Source organism: Gracilinanus agilis, chromosome 1 (assembly GCF_016433145.1).
Source record: "Gracilinanus agilis isolate LMUSP501 chromosome 1, AgileGrace, whole genome shotgun sequence".
Taxonomy (NCBI): Eukaryota; Metazoa; Chordata; class Mammalia; order Didelphimorphia; family Didelphidae; genus Gracilinanus; species Gracilinanus agilis.
Window position 1 is genome coordinate 312,717,601 of NC_058130.1, and position 19,518 is coordinate 312,737,118.

At 38.3% G+C, this 19,518-nt stretch overlaps 1 protein-coding gene and 1 pseudogene across 4 annotated transcripts in view; one reads left to right on the top strand and one right to left on the bottom strand.

The window, feature by feature from the left end:
• The window catches only part of LOC123251275, a 38,316-nt pseudogene extending 36,292 nt beyond the window's left edge, over window positions 1–2,024 (bottom strand).
• A 562-nt stretch (window positions 2,025–2,586) lies between these two features.
• Window positions 2,587–19,518, top strand: part of MCTP1 (multiple C2 and transmembrane domain containing 1) — a 721,791-nt gene continuing 704,859 nt past the window's right edge. For all 4 annotated transcript variants that reach the window (XM_044662743.1, XM_044662754.1, XM_044662765.1 and 1 more), the window contains exons 1-2: window positions 2,587–3,318; window positions 10,195–10,199. In XM_044662743.1, coding sequence (XP_044518678.1) covers window positions 2,587–3,318; window positions 10,195–10,199 — 737 coding nt within the window. The remainder of the gene's footprint in view (window positions 3,319–10,194; window positions 10,200–19,518) is intronic.

A 19,518-nucleotide genomic window follows, 5' to 3' on the forward strand; every position in this document is an offset into this window, starting at 1 on the left:
TGGGGATCTGCTGGCATCCTCTCTGAGAACCCAAATAATTCTACATTGAATTTGAGGTACCTGAGTAGGATTTCATCTATAATTATGATAGAATTTTTACTATCTCTCAATATTAAAAATGCTTTAATGCCTTATTTAAATGCAAATGCCTCTGGGTAGTGTTCCCCTTTAAACAATTATTAGCTAATTATTATGATTAGCCAACAGTTTAGTTGTTCACCTGTTTGAAAGGAATTGAGATGTAGGTTGGATGCTTAGGGTCTGGGAGCTTAATAATATAAAAGAACAAAGATTTTAATTTCTAATAAGGCATTTTTGTTATTGGTGATAGTTATTCCTCTTTATTCTGCTATCTTGATAGTAGTGCACCTTCTCTTGCTATGTCTCAGCTCTGATTTGAACTTCTGATATATCAACATGGGAGGCATGCCAGAAGACCAAACAGGAAAGTTGGCATAAGGGAGTAAATCAAGGAATGGTTTTCAAATGAAAGGATCAGAACTCAGCCCTACTTAACTTGAATCTTAACTTGAATGATTTTGAACAAAGTAATTTTATTTCTCTGGGCCTGTTTTTCTGCCTATCAGGAGAGGTAGCATGAAGTAAGGCATAGAGTGCTGGATTTCGAGAGATGAAGTGGGTTTAAACTTTTCCCTCTGTATGATATTGGGCAAGCCATCTTAACCTCTCTGAACACAGGTTTTCTGAATTTGCAGAGGTATGATAATAGTACATGTCTTAAAAGTTTGCTAGGAGTGAATATAAAAAAACCTTTGCAAATCTTCAAATATTTCATAAATATGAGTTTTATTAATATTTTTGGGAGAACTGGATTGGATAATTCCTGAGATTCTTTTCTAAGATTTGATTCTGTGAAATTTGTATTTTCTTCACTCATCTGCTGTATCAGATTTCTTGCTTGAAATGTTGGTGCTATTATTATTCCCATTTAAAAAAATAAAGATATTTCTTTTTACCAATTACCTATAATAAAACATTTCCATATAAGTTTCCCAAAGTTAAATGATCCAAATTGTCTCCCTTCTTCCCTTTCCTTCCCCTTCTCAGAGCAGGAAAGCCTCATTCCCCCACCCCCCACCCAAATCCTGAAAATAAGCAAGGGCTGGGGAGTAGGGGGGCGGGTATTTAAAGGGGGGAGGAATTGACAATTGGGAGAGGGAGTGGCAACAGCTACTCCAGCAAAGCAAGGAGGTCCTGGATGTGTAGGCTTCAAAAGAAGAAGCATTCATCCAAACCTTTCCCACTTGTCTCATAACAAACCAAATATCCCCATGTAAGCAAATTCAAGAGAAACTCATTAGGATCTTGGGGGTGGAGAGGAAAAATGTAGTAGTAGGCGCAGAAATTTAAGTTCACAGAAAGAGTACCATGCCCAATCGCATAGCATGTATAGGCATCCGTACTCGAATCCAGTTCTCTAAATTCGAATCAGATTATAAATTCAGCGCCCTCCCTTCCCTCCCCCCCAACCCCCCCGCCGCTTCTTTACACTGCTCTGTTTCTTGTAATCTCTCCAAAGAAGCTGTGTGCTTCCCCCAATTTTTCAGTACCTAACCCTAAACAACGCTAGATATCACAAATCCAAAGGCCCGGATAGCACAACTTTGGTAGGTATATATGCAAATACAAACGCTGGGCGGGGTGGATGAGAAGAAAGTCAAGACGCAACAGAAACAAAATTCTGGCCTTTGACTCTGGGCATCCCAGAGAGGCAGCTGTGCCCATACCGAATCACAGTCAGACTGGCTAATTGCTGTGGATTAACACAGGAGAGCACTCAGAGAAGCGTTGTCCTTTTCTTCTTGCCTCTTTTTCCAGAGATCGTGAGGACCGTCATTTGACCAGCCGCCCGTCCTGAGTAAACTGCGCGGACCGCAACCGCTTGAGCCCAGAGGAGGTATCTTACTCCCACCCTTTGCAAGGTGACATTCTGGCTCCTGCCCGCCCACTAGGAGAACGAAGTCCCTGAGTGCCGCAAGGGAGCCGGTGGGGGCTCGGAACATTTTCTAACTTTGGTTTCCTGATGCGCGAGCCCTGTGCCTACCGGGTTTGGAGGCAACACCTGCCGCCGCCCGCACTCGCTACCCCTACAGCCCCCGTCTGCCCCTGCCCCAGACTCCAGAACCCCGACAGCGTGGTCCCAAGGGTGTCAAGAGCAGCCAGTCAGGGTCTGCTCTGCTGTTCCAGCCGAGAGCCAGTGAGGAGGAAAAGGAGAAGAGGGAGCGCCGGGGCCTGGGTGGCTCAAGCGCCTGGGCACGTCCAAGCCTGCGACCAGAAACTTTGCGCTGCCCAGCGCCAGGATCCCCCCGCAGCTCCAGTCAGCTGGAGGAGGAGGAGGGGGAGGCAGGAGCTAAGTTCAGGGGCAGTAGCCCCAGCGCGGCCAGTCCTGCGCCCTCCTCGGCGGCTGTGCTGAAGCGTCTGGGGGCTGCTGGGTTCTGCGGCTGCTGCTGCTGCAGCTGCGGCCCCCGCCGCCGTCGCCACCGAGGGGCTCTGGGGGGAGGCGCAGACGGAGCCGGCGGCGGAGGAGGAGAAGGAGGAGGGGAGGAACCGGAGAGGGGGAGGAGAATGGAGCCCCAGGCGGCGGCTGAGCCTGAGCCCCCGCCTGCTTCCTCCGCCTCCTCTTCCTTCCAGGCCCGGCTCTGGAAGAACCTGCAGCTGGGGGGCAGCAAGAGCAAGGGCGGCGGGGGTGGGCGGGCAGGGGCCGGTCCGGGGCCGGAGCGCCGCACTGCGGGGACCCCGTCGCCCTCCCCACCTCCGCCGGGGGCCAAGCGCGATGGGCTGGGAGGCAGCAGGTGGAGCGGCTTCAAAAAGAGGAAGCAGGTGCTGGACAGAGTCTTCTCCTCTTCCCAGCCCAACCTCTGCTGCTCCTCGGCCGAGCCCCTAGAACCGGGCGGCGGCGGCGGCGGCGGCAGTGGCGCGGAGCAAGGGTTCGCCCTGCGCCGCCGAATCCGGGAGCATTTGCTCCCGGCTGGGAAGGGGCCCGCAGCTGCGGCCGGAGCGACGCCGCCTGGCGGCCGCTCCCCGGACTCGGCGCCCTCCTCCTCCGCCTCTTCAGTGTCCTCCTCACCTCAGCCGCCCCCTCGGGGGGAGCGAGCCAGCGATGAAGGCGCTAAACGTCCGGGACCTGGAGCCCACCTGTCCCACCAGAAGAGCTCCTCTCTGCCCGGCACCGCCTGCCTGGAGCAGCTTCTGGAGCCATCTCAGCCACCTCCACCGTCCGAGGAGCCAAAGCAGGAGCCTGCCCCGTCCGAAACCCGGACTCCAGAGAAAGTCGAGGAACCGCGGGGCAGCGGCCAGGTGAGTCCGGCACGCTTCCGACCCGGTGGGGTGGGTATCCGTATCCTTTTGGAACTGAAGAATAGAAGGGTCCTTTCCGTCCACTCAGGGTCTGCGGAATTAAAATTGGTGAGATGCTAGTGTGGGGAGCCAGATACAAAAAGTTACTGTTGCCCTGCGAGGGGTCTAACAAGTGGTAGAGATGAGGAAGACACAGGTGCCCTCTCAGTTCGTGCTCTGGGGATCTTTCCCAAAGCAATGTAGAATGTCTGTCCTAAATAGCCTCCACTTCCACAGACTACACCTGGTACCCGAAATCATTTGGCAGGCAAAATTGGGGCTTTAGAAAAGGGGAGTGCTACTTGTGGAGATGGTTCTTAAAGGCGGCGCTGATGAGGTGCGTTCCTAAGTTTTCTTAGAGGCGCTGAGTTTTTATTTGAAGAAATTCCCAAGAGAAAGAGGCAAGGACAAGAGAGTTGGTTGTTATAAACGTAGTTATAATGCTGTCAGACTACTTGCAATTTTGTATTTTGCCCATTTACTCTGCTAGTCTTCCACTAAAAAAAAACCTTAGGCGTTATCTAACAAGTGGGTCATTAGGAACATTCTTGGTTATCCAGAGGCTACTTTTTCCAAGTTTCTACCGGAACGTGCACATTTTTCCTTTCTAAGCTTGTTCTTTTTAGAATGGCACTTTAAAAAAAGAATCAAATATAACTTTTAGTCTTTTGATCAGACACTAGGAGGATTTTAATAGTTAAGCAAGGAGGACAGGTAACGGTGGTATTTATTTTTTTTTAAAACAAGAAATACACTTTTACCTTTGGGAGTAGAATTTTGGCAAGCAGTCCGCTCCTCTGAAACGCTTGGAAGCGTTGATGGATTTTCCTTTCTGGCATTTCTTTAAGGGTTCTTAATGTGGGCAAAGTTTAAACATTTGAATGTTTCCAGTAGCTTAGGTAATTTTTAAACAGTTTGTCTGATATTTTAAAAAATAATAATTTATAGTTGATGAAAAGTTAACGATGACATAAACCAAAGCAATAATTAGACTAGCCTCTTCCTAGGCTAAGTAAGGAGGACAAATGACGTTTTGTTGTTTTTTTGACAAGAAGAGCACTTTTACCTCTGGGGGTATGATTTTGGAAGGCAGTCCTCTCCTTTGAAACGCTTGGAAGTGGTGGTGGATTTTCCGTTCTGGCATTTCTAGAAAAGTTCTTATTGTGAGAAAAGTTTAAATATTTGAATGTTTCTAGTGGCTTAGATACATTTTTAAACAGTTTAATTTACTTGAGTTTATTAATTTATAATTGCTGAAAAGTTAACGATGACACAAAAGAAGACAATAATTAGACTAGGCTCTCTCTTCCTAGGTGAGGCTTCAGAGGACGTATTTAGAGTGAAAAGTCTTTTTCTTTACTATATGAGTTGTTCCAAATAAATCTATGTATTTTCTGTTGTTTGGAAAAAACTTAAATGTTCAATAAAGACTTGCAAGTATTAAAGGGAAGTTTTTCCTTCTTTGAACCCAGAAGTCTGTTGGAAAGCATCTTTATTATTTGCTGATCTCAATTTGGAGGAAAAGAAGGGATAGAATTTATAAATCAGTCGTTTCAGATGCTGGGTCCTTTTTCATTAGAGGATCCTATGCATTCTTGAAGGCAATCACAAATACAGTATATAAGAAGTGTACAGTAACACTCAGACTGTCCTAATGGACTTTTGATTTCTCATATAAGAATTGTTTTTATTTCCATCCTTCTTTTTGTTTAAAGTTATAATATCAGATCAACAACTAGACAATGAAAATCACAGATCTTAGATAAACTTAGGTAAATCACAAAAAATGAAAACTATACTTTGTGAAAATAATCACCAAACAATTTCTCCAGAGTCAGAAAATGGGTATAAAAACACTGTATTTTTTTGTTCTTATCTTCTTCTTAGTTATTAAAAAGAATAAACTTCCAAAAGCAAGCTACTATAATTAAGAAAATTGGAAAAATGTATATTTATCTTCATGTTGATTAATGGCATATATTCTTAAATCAATATCTATCTAGTTATCTAATAGAACTATAGAAATAAATGTGAATCCTGCATGGAAAAGAGCTGCAGGTCCATTAGAAATGGAAAGTTGGAGTGAGAAAGAACCTTCAAAATTACTAGTTAATACAATTGGTTTGCCATTTAAATGCACTTAGGAAGTAGCTTGCTTACCCTTAAGACCCAGCCTATTTTGCAAGGATGTTATAATTTTTCTTAGTATATTTCCACATTTATTACTATGTACCACAACTATATTTTTCAAATAACCTTAATCACATTTTCTATATTTAAAAGCAAAACTCCAAATGTTTACTACAAAGAAATAGTATTAGTAAGAAATAGTTCTTCTTTTCCTCCCCTAGAGTCTGGTTCCCCAACCCATACTGCCCAGGAAGGGAAGAAACTGAACAGAATTACCTTATCCAAGATAAAAAGATCTTATGCTGAGTATCCATCCTAAACACTAGGATGTTCACCTTTATTCTATGCTCCATATCACAAAGGTGCTATAAGAGCCAGATTTACTCTCTATCCTTTGCAAACTTTTTTTTAAAACCCTTACCTTCCATCTTGGAATCAATACTGTGTATTGGTTCCAAGGCAGAAGAGAGGTAAGGGTAGGCAATGGGGGGTTAATTGATTTGCCCAGGGTCACTCAGCTGGGAAGTGTCTGAGGTCAGATTTAAACCTAGGACCTCCCTTCTCTAGGCCTGGCTCTCAATCCACTGAGCTATCTGGCTGCCCCTACAAACTTCTTTTTTAATGAGATGAATACATATAACTTTTTAAAAAAATGAGATAAATACTTATGAGTTTTACAAAAAGATGCTTCACAGAATCTGACCCTCATATATATTCCCTTTTCCCAACCGCAAATATAGACATGATGAATCTTGTCTTCTTCTATCTAGGTATTAGGAGGGACTGTGGTCATTTCTCCCTACTTACCTGTTGCTCTAGATACCATAGACCAGGGTTGGGAAATGGAGGGAAAGTTGGAGATGGGGTAAGGAGAACCCTAGGACCTTAAAAGATTGGAGTGTCTGGGAAGTGTCTGGGAAGCTTCCCCCAGTTCTTACTTTTCCATTCCATTAGTCTTTGGGGAGGGCAAATCTCATAAAGTTTTATTTACAAATCATAATATGATACTATGTGTTGTCTTTCAGGTTCCCAAAGTAGAGTATATATGTGTGTATGTATGTGCACAAGCACACACATATATACACACATGTCCCTTCCACATTTTGACTTTTTCCATTGTGGGCTATATTGCAGGTCAGCATAAGAAATTAAATGGGAATTTGTCAGGAATTGTATGGGAGCAGCAGATACCAGGTAAAGGCTAGCAGAAGACACAGAAAAAGTTTAGAAACTCAGAAGTACATAAAATATATAATATATATATAATATATAACATTTTACCTTTTAATACCATATATACAATTCCTTTTTTAAAGTTAAAATGAACAAAAAGTTAAAGTTTGTGAAAAGCATATGAAAGCCAACAAAAGGCTAGAAATATTGACATTGACCTACATATAGAATATAACCAAATGTTTAAACCAAATTTTACAATAAAGTTCTGAAAACAGCCCATAAAAGGAAAAAGAATAAGACTTCTCTGGTACCAAGGAAGGGCCAAAAATTTTATGTGGATTTTCCAGATCTGCGGGTTGGCGTGCCCCAATCAATCTAATGTGGAAGGGATACTTGTATGTGTGTCTATATATTATTGTTAAACACTATTATTGTTATTGTTAAATATATATTAGAAATATAGAAGCCACCAAAAATGAAAACTACTTTGTGAGGGTAACCGTGCTAGTCAACAAAGAATTTTCCTAGAGACAGAAAATATGTACAAAACATTGTAGTTTTGTTTTATTCTTCTCATTTTTAGTTTGGTTCTCTTATTCTTAGTTTGCATTAGACATTAACAGTCTCTTCACCCCAACACATACTGTTTATGTGATTCTGGATGGAGATATTTGTGAGGAAAAATCAGTTTTGTATTGTTAGGGAAAGATTTTTGGGAGAGGTCCATGCACAAACGAATTAAAATGAAGTATCTATCATCCAAGAGTGTCTTTCTTAACAACTACATTTCAGGAGTTTGCTTTAGCCCAAAGGAACTTTTGAAACATGTAGACGTTGCCTTTACCATACTGATTTCCAAGTTAATAAGGCATATTCATAATTTAAAATGCCCTGATTTAAAAAAAATGAAATCTCTTTTCTCTTCATTGAATTCGTTTCACATGTCAAGGCCATATTGTCACACCAGATGCATTTTTTTCCTTTTTCAACTATGTGGAGAAGGATCAGGTTTTCAGCTTATGCTGCATATTAAATGTCAATTCTTATGCATTTTCTCCTATAGATAATTACTAACATATATTCTATTGGAATATGAAAATCTAGTAATTGAAGATTGGATTATTCCATGAGGAATGTTTTCCATTTATATATTATCAAAGGCTTAAAACACTTGAGCACAATTTTGGATTTTATGATTTCTTTTTAAAATATCTGTTGTTAAAATACTTTTCATAAAAGAAGACTTTGTCTATGGAATTAGACAAGTCAATTACTTGACATATGCTAAGACAGTTTTGAGACTTACCTAAAATGATTTTAAAATTCCTTATATATTTGAATGAAGTTAAAAGGGTACATATCTATTAATATGCAGTTATGGGGGAGCTAGATCCCTCAGTGGATAGAGAGCCAGGCCTGCCTGGAGATGGGAAGTCCTGGGTTCAAATATGACCTCAGACACTTCCTAGCTGGGTGACCTAAGGCAATCACTTAATCCCCATTCCCAAGACTTAGTGCTTTTCTGCCTTGGAACTGATATCAATTCAGACAAGATAATGGTTCAAAAATACACAGTGATGAATGAGCATTTTATCTTAGGATATATCTAATTTAAAAAAGTAATCCCCCCCTTTTTGCTGCCTGACATTTCAAAGAAAATTTGAAAACAGAGAACATTTATATTCCTAAAAATTCACATTGTTTTGGATTATTGTCACAGATTTCCTACCCCCTTCCAAGATTTTTATATAACTTATTTCAGGGCAAGAAATTCCTCAAAACCTGGACAGTAATATAATTTATAACTATTGCATCAAATAATTCTTTCCATATGTAAATAACTGAAACAATTTTTAAAAATCAAGAAAAAAATAAGGCCTTTCCAATATAAATACAACCTTACATGATTGGAAAAAGTAGCTTTAAGTGTCAGAGTAGGGATAAGTTTTAAAATATTTTGGACCATAGTAAGCAATGTAGGTAAATAAGGGGTAATAAGTTGGGGAATAGTAGCTCTGAAGAAATGTTGGTACTCTTAAAATCAGAATGTTTGTCTTCAGCTATAGCCTGCTTTAGTTTCTTGCTTTGTTTATATTGATGGTAGAAAAAATGGTAAAATGCCATGAATCTTGCTTTAAATTGTGGTACCTACCATAGGATATGCAAGTTTCATAATAATGCCATTATCATTGTTGAAAATTTCCTTAGTTTGGCATTCAACTGGGGTCATTTGCCATTCCGTCTCCAGCTCCTTTTTCAGATAATGAAATTGAGGCAAATGGGGTTAATTGACTTGTCCAGGGCCACACAGCTGCTAAGTTCCTGAGTCTGAATTTGAACTCAGGTCTGTCTGACTCTAGTCCTGGCATATTCAGACACTCAGATCTGTCTGACTCCAGGCTCTATCTACTTCGCTACTTAGCCTCAGAATATATTTAATATTTAATAAATGAGAAAAATAAATAAGAATTGAAATAAATCCCTCCCCTGAGACACAGTAACAGTAAGAGCCAATGTTGTTACTTTTGTCCATTTTCCATTTGTCAGAGAGTCCATCACTTGTTTAAGTGGGTTGGGTTTGAGCTTCTGTTGCTTATGCAGATTAGTCGATGATCAAAGTGTGCACAGACTGAAAGAGCTACTACATTTGGAGTCTTTTCCAGTCTGTTCAGATACAGTTGATGTCCTTTTTTTATGATGTCCTTCAGTTGTTGCCATAGTTAATGCCTTCCAAGTAATTATGATGTAGAAGTGTGAGGCTTCTGGATACTCCACAAGCCTTTTGCCTCTTTCATTTTTTGACCTTAAGTCATACTTTGCAACATATTATTTTTGTGGTCTATCCCATACTCATTTTGTGTTGAAATCACTAAGTATTGATGTAATTTGAAGGATCTTGTCAAGTTATTCAATAGCAATAGCAAATATTGATTCTTTTCTTTTGACTCATTAAATGAGAACAAGGTGAACTTAACTTCATGAAGATAAAGATTAATGCCTTGAATTTGATACAGTCAATTTTCTTCAGTAAAATGGTCAATGTGGACTTCTGAGCTAATGACGATCATCAAATTATTTTTTTTTTTGGGAAGGGCCAGAGTGTGATTTCACTAGTGCAATGGAACTCTTGGCATAAAGAGTCCCTCCACTGATACAAATCATCAATTCACCTCTAACTAAATTTTGAGTTGCCCCTGTCACAGAGGTCAAATGACTTGCCAGTATGTGTCAAAGGCCGGATTTGAATCCAGGTTTTCTTTATCTACTTCTTGATTATGCCTCCTAAATTACTTATGATAGATTACAGGAAAGCAATATTAAGTTCAGGTAAATTTGTAATGAGACTTGCAGGTTTACAAGATAATGTGGTTAAGCAATTTCATGTTTCTTTTGTGTATACAGTTATTTTAAAAAACAACATTGATATCTGTAATTGTTGGGAAAAGATTCTGGATAACTCAGGTTTTAAAAATTATTCTTCCTTTTTTTAATTACTAGAATTTATTTCCAAGGGTTAAGTTTTAAAGATAGAAAATGTTTCCTTAAAATGATTGATAGAAATCTTGATTAGAAAATGTGACTTCCTTATCTTAGTGTGATGAGTTTATGTGACTGTGTACAACCTCTCTTGATGACTACCTCTACGGACCTTAATAGTTATGATGTGCATATATGCAAAAGAAGATGTAGATAGTATAGTATACTGACTCTCAGAGTTGCCTGGATACTTTTTTTAAGAAAATCTCTTATTGAGGCAGCTAGGTGGCACAGTAGATAGAGCCTCAGGCCTGGATTGGGAGGATCTAAGTTCAGATCTGTTTTCAGACACCTTCTAGAGGTGTGACCCTGGGCAAGTCATTTAACCTCATTTGTTTAGCTATTGCCCTTCTGTCTTAGAATTGTTACTAAGACAAGAAGTAAGGGTTTTTAAAAAACTTATTTCAGAATGACTTTTTTTAAAAAACCGTATAGTATAAATGTATGCACATCATCTCAGCAGCACATGCAATTTATTCCAAAATAAATTATTGCCTCCAAGTTTGAAATACTTTCTACACAATCTTCTTCATATTCATTCACCAGGTGTCAATTTTATTTTGCCAGTAGCATTAAAGATTATCTATTAATTTTGCATAATTAATGCTGTGTTCTATTTTGTCACTTTCTGAAGGGTCAGCTTTAGTGTGCATGTGTTAAGGACCTGTAACCCTCAACTTTTCAAGAAATGTTGCTAGTACATTTGGTAAGGCTTCATTCTAGAGCTTCATTCCATTGAATCATAAGATTTAGAGTGCAAAGAACTTGACACAATCTAGCTTCCTTTCTTTCTAGATGAGGAGGGATCACAGGAGTTAAAAATGACTTGTCCAAGGCCATGGAAACAATTCAATAGTGTCAAAGTAATCAAAGAACTTAGCCACATAGTGTATTTTTGCATTCAGTCAATCAATATGCATTTATTAGGCACTACAGTGCCTGACTGACATAGTAAGTACTATATAAATGTTAGCAATTTATTATTATTTTCATTATTATCATCACTCACCATACCAGACCCTGGTGTTACAAAGATAAAAGCAGAATAGTCCTTCATTTTGAGGATCTAACATTATAGCTTTGGGAGATTAATTGAATGTATCTATATAGGTGCATATCTAATACACACATAAGATACTGAAATAGTATTAGGAGCTCAGAGGACTGTAGGAAGGGAGAAGGCTTCATACAAATTAGATTGAGAGGGACCCAAGATTATGCTTGGGCATAAGTGATTTCAGTGGGGAAATGTCTCAAATATGCTGCATTTCAGATCTCTATAATCATCCTCTAGCTCTTCATCTTGAAGCTTCACTTCATTCCTGGAACTCATCACTTGGAAGAACCTTTTGTCCCTTAACTTCTCCCTCTAATTGGATGGCTGCTCCAAGAACCTCAATTTTAAGGAGGCCCCTCCCCCCCAGGTCAGTGGTCTCATTCCTCTTCAGGCTGTATTTTAGACTCCTTCTGCCATGCCCTTTCACAGATGTTGCAGTTGCAGTTTTGATTGATGGGTCTGTCCCAAGAATGAAGACTCAAGACTCTTCATGGCAGGAAGTATAGCTTTATTGGGTGCAATAGCTAGGTTTAGTTGGGGTGGTAGAATGGCCAGGGTGGTAGAATATCTGCAACAACCACAAGGATTCAGGTTTCTAGATTTATAGAGGGTTTGGGGGATTACTTCCTCCTGTTCCTGGAAACTCCCCACACTTCCCAGAATGTACCTCCCCAGGGTGCTTTGGAGTATTGCGTGCTAGAAATCCAGAAAACAAGTGTTGAGGAGGTGGATACTCTTTCAGAAGGAAGTATATTTTAAGGGTCTACAGATAATAAGGTGAACTTTAGGACACAGAAAGAGAAAGGCAGCATGTGTAGGGTTTGAGGAATTTCCCTTAATTATAAAAAAGACCCCTAGTGTTCATGTGTTATGCTCCCTCTCGTGTCCTGGTTAACACCATCTGTTGACCAGCAAAATATGTTGATTACCGTGTTCTATAGGCTTGGAATATTAGGTAAGTTCTTATCAGCTGGGTGGAAGGAACAGGGAAAACACAGGGTGACATATATAACGGATGGAAAACATAGAATTGGTATTTGATTTTCTATACTCTATTTTGCAAGATTTGTTAACTGGTGAAAAGCCTAGGATCTCAAAGCACTGTTTCCCATCTCCATCACTGCTCACCTCCATTAGTATTATTATCCCTTCTTCTTTTCAGCTTCTTTTAATCTGTTTTTTTAAAATAACCCTTACTTTTCGTTTTAGAATGGACACTGTCAGTTACAAGGCAAAAGAGCAGTAAGTGACTTGCCCAGGATCACGTAGCTGGGAAGTGTCTGAGACCAGATTTGAACCTAGGGCCTCCGCACTCGAGGACCAGAGCCACCTAGCTGCCTCTTTAGTTTTTTTATGTAATATCTTCCTCTATTAGAATATTAAGCCCTTTAGGAGCAGGATTCTCTTTCTTTACTTGTAATTGTATTCTCAGCACTCAGTATAGTGCCCAACACATAGCAAGTACTTAATAAATGTTTGTTAACTTATTGAAACAGCTAGAGGTAAACAATATATCCTAATTGTCTTTGCCTGTTTATGTCTGTCTATTGGGAAGTTTAAACTTAAGATTAACTATTTCTTTCCAAAGGAATTTGACCTTGGAAGTTGAATCAGAGACAATGGGGACAAATGCTTAGGGGTGGCATTCAGTGTTATTTTATGGGTCCTTAATAAGGATGAACTCATTTTCTGGGGTTTGGCAGGTGTTCTACTTTCTCCCTCAGCAGGGTGCTCACAGTAGGGAATGATGCTTACATTGTGAAATGTCCAAATTGTTTTGTGTCCCTGGAAGATCACAACTGTAGAAGGCAGAGTCAACAAGTACTAACAAATAGTAGAGCTAATATTTGAACCCAAGCCTTGTGATTCTAAATTCAATGTTTACTGTTTAGTTAGTTCCTCTTACTGTTTGACAGAGTCTCTTATATTGTTATTAGGAATTAGATAATACTGTAGTTAAGTAGATTCAAGACTTACTGAGCAGTCCAACTCAAATAAAGTCATTCTAATGATTGCAGTGCCTGAGAATTCAATGGATGGTCCTCTGCTCACTTAATATTTTTAGAAAAGCTTAGAGTAAGGCATAGATGGGATGCTAATCAAATCTACAGATTGGTGCAAAGCTTGAAGGAATAGTTAATATATTAGATAGCAGATTCACAATCTGACAGACTAAGAATACTGGGCCAAATAAGATGAATAAAATGAAATTTAATAAGGAAAAATGTAAAGTCTTACACTTGGCTTAAAAAAATAAACTTCACAAGTAAAAGATGGGGGAGTCATTCTAGGTAGCAGTTCATTTGAAAAAGATTTGGGAATTTTGGTGGATTACAAATTCAATAGGAGTCAACAAAATTTTATGGCAGATGGTCAATCTAATGAAATCCTTTGCTTGCTTTAAGGGGTCTGTGGTATCCAGAATGAGAGAAGACACAATCCTTCTTTACTCTGACCTGATTAGACTCCTTATAGATTGTTGTATTTGGTTCTGGCACAATGTTTAGTATGAATGGTTTAGGATGGATGGCAACTAGGCTGGTTTAAAGAGCTATTATATGGCAAAAATAATGATATTGGTAAAATTTGTGGCAAGGCAGATTTGGCTCAAAGTAAGGAAAAATTCCCTAACAAGAACAATTCAAATATAGAGTGGGTTGCATTGGGGGAACTTGAGTTCTTCTTTATAAGAAGACTAAAGTCAGACTTCAGTCCAAAACTTCCCCTCTCCAGGCCTGGCTTTCTATCCACTGAGCCACCTGGCTTCCTGTGAAGCTGTCCCTTCCCTTATGTTTTAAATTATTTTATTTTGTGTAAGATTCTAGACACAATCAGCACTGAAAAGTATTTATTATATGTTAAATAAAAATTGTGTTTTCAGAAGATCAGAAATCTTGCATAGTGCCTTTTACATACCATAATGTCTTTACTGAGAAAAAATATGAATTTTAAAAAATTATATTTTCACATGTAAAAATCTTGTATTACTATATACTGTTATGTGTCTTAGTTTCATTAAATGAGCATCACAATAATAGCACCAACCTCACAGGATTATTGTGAGGAATACAAGAGAGTATTTTTAAAGCACTTTGAAAACCTTTAAGTGTTCTTTAAATGCAGACGATTAGTGCTTATGTTGGAATATATTTTGCATGAAAATCTCTTCTGTGAAAATATTTTGCAAGTCTGTACTTTAGCTAATTCAATTAAATAAATATTCATTAAGAATATATTGTCACATAGCAATATTGAACCATGATCATTTGTGAATGACTTAGCTATTATCAACAATACAATGATCCAAGACAACTCCAAAAGACTCATGATGAGATACTTTTCACTGCCAGAGAAAAATTAGGTGGACTCTGAATGCAGGTTGAAGCACACCATTTTTCATTTTACAGTGATATATGTTGTCTTCCACAATGTGATGAATATGGAAATATGTTTTACATGATAATTCATATATGACCTATCAAATTTCTTACTGTCTTAGAAAGAGGAGAGGGGAGGGAGAGAGAGAATTTGGAACTCAAAATTTTTTTTTAACAAATGTGAAAATTATTCTTTTACATGCAATTGGGGAAAATAAAATATTATTGAACAAAAACAATAATATACTGTTACAAAAACATCATGCTTTGTAGTGGCAATACAAAGAAAGATATGATACAGATCCTATTCCTATGGAAAAAGAAACATATCCATGAATGCCTTTGGTGCCAAGGGAGAATGTGATAATTAAGTGCAAGAATGATGTACAGGTAAATACCATGAGAAATTTAAGTTGGGAGAGATGACTTTCACCTGGGTATGAGGTATTAGGAAAGACTTAACACGTGAAGGGGAGTAGTATGAAATGAGTCTGAAAAGCCACATTGTAGAGGGTCTGGATGTCAAGATTAGGATTTACTACTTTATTTAGTAAGCATTAGGGAACTCTTGAATTTTTTTTTGACTTTGATCTGAGTAGTACATTAGGAAGATTACTATTTAGGTCCCAGATAGGTTACCCTCTACCTCTGTACCTCCTGCCCCCATCCCTTCCTTCTTCCTTTGACATATTCCTCTTTGAACTTTCATTTTGCTAAAGAACCTAGACCAACGTGTTTTTACTCTTTAGACTTCATCACTATGCCCTTGAGGGGTTTTCTCCCATTTTTCAGTTCCAGGTTATGTGCTATTTTCCAGGGACTATCTTTCTTTTTATTTATATTGTTGCCTCAGGGGTTAGGACAGTGCCTGACACACAATAACCTCTTAGTGATGTTTGTTGACTCACCTTGCCTTACAGAGAGGATAGCCTGGAATTGGGAAGACTAGTTAGGATCCTAATATATTTTAGGTAAGAAGAGACACAGATCTGTCACTAGGAGGATTATAGTGGAAATGGGAAGGAGCCAAGAGATCTTTTGGAAGTAGAGTTATAAGGCCTTGGTGATTATATGTTGGGAGTTGGGGTGAAGTACCAAGGAAGAATCAAAGATGATGACTAGGCATAACTAGTGTTCAAATAATATGAATGAAACTGATTAGACTTGTACTTCTCAGTGCATGCAATCAAACTTTATTAATTAAGCTATCCAAACAATGTTCTCTAAAAACCAAACACTACCCTGACATTTTAGAGGTTCTGATAGACTTTCTTACCAGACTAGATGAAGTTTCCTTTCTGCCCAGCCAGAGGTCATGTATCTCCCTCTGGTGATCTTCTGGCGAGTCTCCTAAATCTGTAAATCAGTCATTACTGTGTTAAGTCTCATGTGCAAGAAATCTGGAATAGCTCTAATCTGATTTAGGAACTGGCTAATGCTGGAATCTGAGATTTTTATACTTTTTTCTAGAGCTGCTTATCACATAATTTAATTGGTAGTTTACTGCAAAATTGCTGATAAAGTTGTTGATAATATTTTTTCATTAGTGGTCTATTGTATCAGAGAGTCTTACATATATTTATTTGTTGTTTAGAAGAATGCACACACTTTTGACATCTTACTACACATGTGCTTATCTTACAGAAAAAACAACTTACTCAAAACAGCTCAAATACGAAGTAGAGGCTTTAAGACAAAATAGAATCAGTTATTTTAAGTTAATCAACTATCTTATTAAGGTAACAAAACTTATTATCACAATACAGTTACAGGGTTATAAGGTTAAAAACATGTGTGCCTACAAGAATAGTGGTTCCATAAGAAAAAAAATCAAGGTTTTGGGGGTAGGTGATAGTATTGATTTTAGTTTTGGACTTGTTGAATTTGAGGAACTGAAAAGATATTCACATAGAGCAAGGACCTTTTGGGTCATAGACCTCTGTGGTAGGCTGGTGATGCCCATTAGAATAATATTTTTAAATACATAAAATATAATAGATTATAATAGAAATAAATTGTGTTGAAACACTGTTACCAAAAAAAATTTTAAAACAAGGTCATGGACTCCTGGATAATAATCCTTGAGTCGCTGAGATGTTTCCCAGACCCTTGGAAATATGGACCTAGAAATTTGGGGGAAGGTTAGATATAGAAATATAGACTTGGGAATAATCTGCATCCAAACCATGAAAAGAAGAGTAGATCACCAAAGGAGGGAATATATAGAAAGAGTGGAGAAGTGGGTCAAGGACTTCTAGAAAGTTGGGAGACTCACAGTAAGCTCCTTTGGAGAAGGAATTTTTTCCATATCTGGAACATTTCAGGCAGTTGTTTTTCAGTTATATCTGACTCTTCATGACTCCTTTTGGGGTTTTCTTGGCAAAGATATTGGAGTGGTTTGCCATTTCTTTCTTCAACTCATTTTACAGATAAGGAAACTGAGGCAAATAGCATTCAATGACTTGTGCAGCATCATACCTTTAGTAAGTGTCTAAGGCCAGATTTGACCTCAGGAAGAGGAGTTTTCCTGACTCCAGGCCTGACACTGTCCACTGTATCACCTAGCTGCCCCTTCTGGAACAAAGGAGATGCTTAATAAATGCTTTCTGATTGCTTGAAGAGATTGAACCAATCGATGGGGATATGATTGAGGATGTAGACTCTAAACACTCACCCTAGGGTAATTATCAATAATCTGGAAATAGGTCTTGATATTGTTATACATGCAAAACCCAGTGGAGTTGCATGCCGGCTATATTGGCATGGGGTTGGAGGGGAGGGAAAGAACATGAATCTTGTAATCATGGAAAAATATTCTAAATTAATTAATTAAATATTTTATTTCAATTAAAAAAAGAGATTGAACCAAGAGATGGAGCTAGAAAGAATAGTAAGAGAAGATCAGGAAAATACAGTGTCATGGATCCCAAGTGAGGCGAGAGTATCTACAAGTAATCTTTCAATGTTTTTCAAGCATGTTTTGTTTATCATGTTTCACATCTGTCAAATTGTAATGCATCATTTAGTTTTTAGGCTTTCATAATTCTGTACATGTGTGTTGCAGGTGACATAAAGTTGTCAGAGATAGGTAATGTACTGGACAATAGATTTTTTTTTATTTTAAACCCTTAACTTCTGTGTATTGACTTATAGGTGGAAGATTGGCAAGGGTAGGCAATGGGGGTCAAGTGACTTGCCCAGGGTCACACAGCTGTGGACAATAGATTTTTAAAATTCTCAATAGCACATAAATATTAGGATGAATTGAATAGAAAAAGTTCGAAAGGGATAAATATAAAGTCTGATACTTGTACTAAAAAAATCAGCTTCCCAAGTACAAGATGGGGGAAGTGTAACTAGAGTTTTTCTGAAAATGATTCAGGGGTTTTAGTTGTCGGCAGGCTCAATATGAGTCAAAAATGATGGCCAAGAAAACACATAATTTTAGACTCCATTAATCCTGCTGTATTTTGCCCTTGTCAGACCACATCTGGAGTGTTATATTCTATTTCGTACACCACATTTGACATATTCTTCTTGGATACAGCAGTAGGAACTAGTAGCAATGACTGGAAATTTCAGAGGCAAATTTAGGCAGAATATAAAGGAAACTTCCTAACAATTAGAAAACTTTCCAAAAATGGTATGAGATACCTCAGTAGGTGGGTTCTTCCTGGAAGTATTGAAGCAATGGCAAACAGACTATCTGACTCTGGACAAGTCACTTAATCTCCATTGCCTAGCATTTAATACTCCTGCCTTGAGACCAATACACAGCAGTGATTCTAAGACAGAAGATAAGGGTTTTAAAAAAAGATGACTATTTGCCTAATAAGTTGGGGGGAAGTCCTTCTTTATTAATATTATAAAACTGTTCAGGAATGAGTTTTCTCAATGAGTTGTTATCAACATTTTTTGCATCTTCCTAGTTTGTGTAATGATGTCTTCCCCTCTGCTCCTTAAACATTAATTTTTAAAAGTACTGATGAGTATATTTGAATTTAACCTTTGAGCTTGGCCCATTGGTGTGCTGTTAAGTCTTTAATAGCCAGTTCTTAGGGGATACACATGCACATTTATTTATACACACACATATATGTATGTATATATATACACACAATTGGGCAAATGTGAAGCACTGCAAACAAAGTATGATTGAAAATTGTTGAAAGATTACTTGTAGATACTTTTTCCTCCATTAGGAGCCATTTTCATGATCTCCTTGGCTCCAAAACTGGTTCATCTCCTTCAATCAGTTATATATCAGATGTATCTACATGTGTGCATATAAATATATACATGTCTAAACACAAACATATGCATATACATGTGTGTATATAATATGCTTTTAAATTTAATTACACTACTCTGTTTTGCATATCAAAGAAATTAAGGATCAGAATGTTAATTGAGTTGCCCAAGGAAGTAAGCATCAGGATTTTAACCCAGCTCATTGGACTCTGGAATCAGTTCTCTTACCAGTGCCTCTTAAAGGTAGTTCCTATCCGTGGGCTAGGAGTCAGGAAGACCTGAGTTCAAATCTGTTCTTATACTTTTACTAAGTGTGTGACTCTGGGGAAGTCATTTAACTTCTGTTTGTCTCAATTTCCTCAACTATAAAATAGAGATGATAAAAATTGTACCTCCCTCACTGAGTTGTGAGGATCAGATGAGAAAGTTTTTGTAAAAGTTCTTTGCACAGTGCCTGACACATAGTAGATACTATATAAATTCTTAATCCCTTCCCTTTTCTCTTTCACTTCCCCTTTTTAACTCTTCCTTAGAAGACTTTTAATATGTCTCTGTTTCAATGTTTATGTCTAGGTGTCAATAATGTATCATGGCTCATGTTATATTTGCTGGGTAGTGATATGAGTAAGCACA